The sequence below is a fragment of the Syngnathus typhle genome, linkage group LG3, assembly GCF_033458585.1.
Source record: "Syngnathus typhle isolate RoL2023-S1 ecotype Sweden linkage group LG3, RoL_Styp_1.0, whole genome shotgun sequence".
In the NCBI taxonomy this organism is placed as follows: Eukaryota; Metazoa; Chordata; class Actinopteri; order Syngnathiformes; family Syngnathidae; genus Syngnathus; species Syngnathus typhle.
The window spans coordinates 7,966,803-7,973,462 of record NC_083740.1 but is presented as its reverse complement, the minus strand read 5'-3'; the positions used below and the strand labels follow the sequence as shown (position 1 = coordinate 7,973,462).

Here is a 6,660-nt window from a genome sequence, read left to right as displayed (position 1 = left end):
TATGTTTAACTAAATTGAGATCTTCAGAAGTGCGATTTGATAGTATACTGACAATACCCATTACTTCATTCATGCACAATTAACACAAAAGCAAGCATATTTATTTGTCATTAAAAAGGTACACACAAACGTTTTAAACATTTTAACATTTTAAAATTCAAACACACTGATAAGTAAAGCTAGACAATGTCACCATAAAGTGTACGTATTAAAAAATAAATCAGAACAACCCTTCATTGATGGTACTGCCCAAAAAAGCATGTAGCACTAAAAAGGTGTTACTTTTATGATTTTCAGAGTGAAAGAAAACCCTCAACAAATTTGTAGATAGATGCCGTACAGGGGACAAACACAGCTGCAGCAGAGCACATCATGAAGATCATTGGGGGCTTCAGCGTGAATAGCAATTTCTACAGATTTTGTAATCTGGTCATTAGGATTTCTTTAAAACATACATTTGCTAATACAAAGCTGCTTATCGCCTGCACTGTAGGTGTATTTACTCCAAAAAGTCCAAATGAAATAAGTCAAATGCAACTCATCTGAAACTCAATATGACTCCGTTCTCATTTTCTTTCATTTGTATTTGGTTTTTACAATTGTACCATTACTTGTGAGATACCACCAAAATAAATGAGAAGAGGAACATGAAATATGTACAATACATAATACAAGGCAAGGAAGAGACTTCATGCACAGCATAATTATCAAATCACACCATGGTCACATTTTAAAACTATTTGATTTTGAATCATGTGGGGAGAAATAGATGAAGGTGACCGCAACCAGATGCTGGACCCCCGATTAAGGTACATGTGTGCACCTTAAAAAGAACCAGGAGTAGAATATAGGAAAACAAATCATTGTGCAAGTTTACCTAAGTTAAATCGCCAAATATCGTGTAACCCAGTCTATTTCCCTGCATGTGAATGACGGGGCTCTGTGTTCTCCATCTTCATCATCAACAGGTTTAGGAGATGACGTGTTTCTTTTCGTTTTTGGTACAGTATGTATTTTAGAAACTGGACAACTGACATTCATTCAAGTTGTTTAAAGGTTGAGAGGTAAACTTTCCATCATGGCTACGGTCCTTGCAACTCTTGTTCTTCTCAATCGCTAACACCTATCGGCCTCTCACTCCACTTGCTCGGGCTCGGCGTCCATGCAGGTCTCCCATGGGTTCCTGGGCATTTGTGGCATGGAGAGGATGAGGAGGGCGATGCCAGTGAGAAAGAGAAGAATGAAGCCGGCGCAAGCGCATCCGAAGGACCAGCTGTAGTAGTGCTGGATCCAGATGGTGTCCTCGCTCTCTATCATGCGTTTAACCGACTGACGCATCACCTCCAGTGAAATGAATGAACACAGACCTGGAAAGATAAAGGACAATTTTAAGTTGCGTGGCATCAGTGCAGATGAGGAGTTATAGCCCAGTGAACCTACCTGAAAAGGCAAAAAACATTCCAGCGGGTTTGAGGAGGTATAGTCTTCCTTTTCCTTTACCCGTGCATGAGCCAATTAAACAGAGGGAGCCTAAGATCATGAAGGCCAGACTGAAGATGGAGATGGCCGCAGCAGAGATGTTGTACTCTGTAATGAGAAATAATTGTCCCATTATTGAAGAAGAATAAAAATAAAAAAAAATTGGGATTTTTAACTCAAAGACTTCCAATGCAATGGGAAATTGTAATTACTATTTTCTTTATGCAAGCATAATACACACATCTCGACTAAGCACTGGTGCCAACGTGAGAAGTGTCCTGGCTAGTCCATCTATATTACAGATGATTAATGAAGGAGATTCAGAAAACATGGCTTGTAGAGTTATTTAGACTCCGGAAGAGATTATTTCTATTTGAGAACTTGCAGTGTCCGTGTCATTGGTGGGGCTGATAGACTGTGAGTGGTGAATGATGGGGGGGAAGGGTTGCTTATGTTAGCAATGCCTGCATCTTTAGTTTCGGGTGTGGAAGCGTACGCAACTTAATGCTCACATTTGCACCATCCGATACATCTGCCGCAACGGGGACAGCTGGGAATGCAAATGTGACAAAACAGCACAAGCGCACAATGACAGATTGAAAGCAGCCGTCTCCGGAGAGTTGGTGAGGGGAGTATTGTGGAGTGGGGGGCAGCTACAGAGACTCACCTTTTTGAGTTTTGTGTTCAAAGATCTCAGAGTCCTGTCCTGGTGTAAAGTGGCCAAAGTAAGTGCAGTTTTCATCTAAGGGGAAAAAACAACAGATATTAGTTCATTCATGTAGTCATTCAATTACAGTATGGTGAGTAGCAAGTTCAACAAGACTAGAATATAAAATGTCACTTTTTATGCGGTAATTTCCCAGATATTATTTGGATGGATGGATGGATGGATGGATGGATGGACGGACGGACGGACGGACGGACGGACGGATGGATGGACGGACGGACGGACGGATGGATGGATGGATGGATGGATGGATGGATGGATGGATGGATGGATGGATGGATGGATGGATGGATGGATGGATGGATGGATGGATGGAACTTTCTTTGTTAATATTTCATTATAAATGTGCATTGCATTTATTTTCTACAAGAAAATAGATCAATCCCAACAAAGGAGAGGTGGACGAAAGTCCTCGAACATATTGTTCAAATTCAGAGGTGGCGCTGTAATTTCTTGCTGAGTGGAACAACGCAAGTTATTCGAAGAGCTTTGGCATATTAACACCTCAATGTGTACGTTACAAGCTGACAGCTGTCATTTCGTTTCAGAACTTTAAACTGAGAGCCAGTGTGCAACACTTTGCACTACTCAAGCAATATGAAGAGCTGTCGAGTGAACTGTGAATGAAAGCTATGTGCCGTGTTATTTATTGCTCCAAATCTTTTCCAAAGTCCTGATATATTTTGTGTGAATAATGTTTCACCACTCATGCTCGGCACTGTTTTTACAAATCATACCAAGAAGACCATTTACAAGAATAGACTAGGTAGAAAATTATATATCTTCACAAATCTAGAAATCTAATAAAATAAGTCTATCACCTTTGTGTGGGAATGTGCAACAAAACGTCACCAGTTCCACAAAATATTCGTAGGCATCCTGCCAAAAAACAAATAAAGAAACCAGAAGTACTTCTGTACTAAAAATGCTTCCACTGAAAGGTGGACTCATCAAGGAGGGGGAAAAACATTGTTACTTAGCAACAAGATCCAATTTGGAGGACACACTTGACTTGACTGTAGTTTTACTTCAAACCTTGTCAAATCTTGTGGATTATCAATAGTTTTGAGTGTTTGTACTCAATGTGATTACATATTAGCATGTTTAAGGGAATTAAAATCCTTTCTCGTCATTCTCTTCTAACAAGCTTGTTAGTACATAATGTCAGGACATTTTGTGTCTCACTACACGGAAGAAAGATGAACAGAGAGAAAGAGAGAGGGAGGGGAGGCAGAAAAATGACTATGTGCAGGCTTTGTGCTCGACATGTATTTCAAGCAGGTTTTTGTGACTCTTGCTTGGCTTTTGATTAATAATAATTATTCCCAACTGAAAAGACAATGCTTTAACAAGAACCCAATTTACATAAAACTTTATAGAGGTGTGGTCTATCAAAGAGGAACTGCTTCAATTTTGATGAGAATCTGGATGAAGGCGTAGACAGCAATTTTCTTTGCGTCACTAACAAAAATGTCCCAATTTCACAAAATTACAGTAGTATAGTTCTGACCTCAAACCAATTTTGGGAAACTTTGTTGAGGTGTTGCACACTACATTATGTTTACTAAATGGTCACCGTCTATTTGCAATTAGAAAAATAAATGGGGCCGCCTATTTGTTTCTAAAATGTTTCGTCACCCTCATGAGCAAGGAGTACTAACTTACCACACAGATGGGAAAATAGTAATAGATTTCCTTTTTTTTAAGTTTGTTAATACGGGGCAGTTGGTGGTATAGTTAATCACATACTAGCTAGCACCCCTTAAAATTGACAGTCTGCTCTTTTTTTAAACCTGTAACGTTCAGGCTTGGTGGAGGCCTGAGCCATTCTACTTACATCTTGTTTAGACGTAAATTGACATGCAAGCATCTGTTAACATATGCTAGCGCAAGTCAACTAGGCAACAGTAACATTTGTTTATTGCACTCTACTCGGCTATGTTGACAAGCCACTCTCGCTCCTATTGCTCTTTGTCAGTCATCTGTCCAAGGATCGATCATACGAGGTCATGGAAGTAATCGGATTTCAGCCTATTTTGTATCACCAATCGTTTTTGTTTTCATCCACAGCAAAAGGCTATTTTTGGTTTGAGCTTCTTTTGAATCTTGCCATCACATGGCCCTGTGTGCTTTCTCCTGTGAAGAACATGTCCTGTGAGGACTCAGGAAGGCCAAATGGTAGCAGCCGTTTTACCTCACTCCATTACAACTTTTGTTGAGTGTGGGGTAATTTGAACGTCTGGAAATGTGAAGGCAGCAGGGGCGAGTTCTTGCAAACTTTGGAGATCAGTGGGGTCCCCACATGTGGTGCCGTCACTCAAAAGGAGACTCGGACTGGTTGTGAACACTTGACCGCCGCGGCTGCCGGACTTGACAGCTGAGTATTCACGCGGCCTATATTTGTATCTCTAATAACTCCCTGCCACAGACTTTACATGGAATCATTAAAAGATATTGAAAATACATTATATAAATACTATATTTGTTTTGTCTGGAGCCATGCTGAGTTCACTGTTCTCATTTTATCTCTGCTGTGATGGACAGCAACCTTCTCACTCAATCCTTCCTCTTTTCCTTCACCAACTGGCCTTGGTTGAAATGTCTTTAGATCAAGTGGAACCTCTAAACTAAGATGGGCGGTTAGCAGAAGAACATGAAACGTAAAGAGGAATTTACACAGGAAGTAACAGTATGCGAAGTAAGCTGACTCACATACAAAAAGCCGAGACAGGTCCCTAAGAGTGGTTCATTATTTTTACAGTTAAATCGTATTTAAAAGTTACCTGTTGTTACTTTTTAGGGTGTGATAGTTTGAAGCTGGAAAAGACTATTTTCATTATTTCCAGTATGAAAAGTGGTTCCCCCAAATAGATAATGCTGGACCCCAGAGGCTACACTGTAATCCTGCAATCTACTATAAGACCTCACCAGTTTCCCCCATGAGTGTCTCGCCATGACCTCATCTCAATGCATTACTAATGGTATCAGCCCTGCTTTTTATCACTGGCTTTTGACACCACCCTTAAAGACTTGTGGCTGTGATAAACAATAACGTTCCTCTCCAAATACAGCAAGCGGAGTCGGAGAAGCCCCGCGAGGTTCGCGACTTTCCTCAAGCAGGTTTACTCAGTTCGTAAACAACGGCATGCAGCACGGCGATGGCCGCTAATCAGACTTATTTATGTGGACCTCGAAATGACTCAGCTTCACTAGTTGCTGAATTCGTCTGAATGACCCTCAAGCAAGATAATAAACCTGTTCACATGATGTCCTACACCGAACAGCAAAATACTTTTTTTACCGGCATTAAAAGACGCTCAGCACTGAACTAAATGCAGCCAGAAACAATTAAGGCCACTTTTTGGTTGATGAACAGGAATATTGTTTTTGAGCTCCATAAATGAGATTGAATGAGAGATCATCTTTCCAACTAAAAAAAAAAAAAGCTTGCTTTAATTTTGTAATATGTGACTTTGTTAAACATTGTAGTTCTACAAGTGCTTCTTTTAAAAAAATCGAAATTATTTTGACTAACAAAAAAGCAAAGAAAACTACAATCTGCATTTTGTGATGCATTTGTCATAATATTAGGATTGTACACTTCCTGCCTCGACAGGAAGTGCTGGTTAAACTGGAAGTAGGAAATAAGTTCAGTGTAGTGTTTCAAAACCTGCTTTTAAGTGCAATATGACCTCTCGTGCATGGCCATCTAGATTGAAGTGCTGCTTGTACTGTAAGTCTATGCTTTGTATATTTATTGACTGTGGTGTGTTATGTGTAACCTAGGCTATAAACTTTGGATGAAGGCCTCCCTCATTTGTTTTGTTAAAACACTCTTCTTCTTTGCTATTTGTGTATACTGTACTTGGGCAAACGCAGGTTACAACACCGACTCTGCCAAATTCATCTTATTGTTACCGTAATAAAGAATAAATAAAGTGGTACCTTGAGTTTAATTCGTCACATGACCACACTTGAACTGCAAAAATAAATCATCCTCGCCTAATAGAAATCTACCTGACCCCCCCCCCCCCCCCCCAAATAAAAAAACTCTTTAAAACAAGACAACACTATGCATATTTTTATAATAGATACATCAACAAACGGTGATTATCCTTTTTTTCTGTTTGTGGGTTCCTATCTGCTGCAAAGGCCTTCTCAGGAGGCTGAGATGTCTCATCCTCCTATTTGTCCCAAAAAGGAGCACAGACGGCATCATTTGTCACTTTGATGCTCCGCAGCATATTTGCAAAGCACAATAATGTTTTAAAATCTAAGACTTGGAACGCAGAGGGGTGAAATTCTACTACATCTTCTTGAACTGTGTTACTCAAGTGCAGAAAGCCAGAGCTTGCTTGTTCATCTTCAATATACGCATGTACGTTACGAACAATGAATTTCAGTTTCCACTGTTAAACTCGGGTTGTTTTTAACTTTGGCTCTTGTTTTCCAAC

The 6,660-nt window shown here is 39.9% G+C and overlaps 1 protein-coding gene across 1 annotated transcript in view; it reads right to left on the bottom strand.

Moving 5' to 3' along the window:
• Positions 1-79: 79 nt before the first annotated feature.
• Positions 80-6,660, bottom strand: part of LOC133150976 (voltage-dependent calcium channel gamma-1 subunit-like) — an 8,072-nt gene continuing 1,491 nt past the window's right edge. The window contains exons 2-4 of the mRNA XM_061273645.1: positions 2,147-2,221; positions 1,441-1,587; positions 80-1,367 (exon numbers count right to left, since the gene is read on the bottom strand). Coding sequence (XP_061129629.1) covers positions 1,135-1,367; positions 1,441-1,587; positions 2,147-2,221 — 455 coding nt within the window. The 3' untranslated portion in view covers positions 80-1,134. The remainder of the gene's footprint in view (positions 1,368-1,440; positions 1,588-2,146; positions 2,222-6,660) is intronic.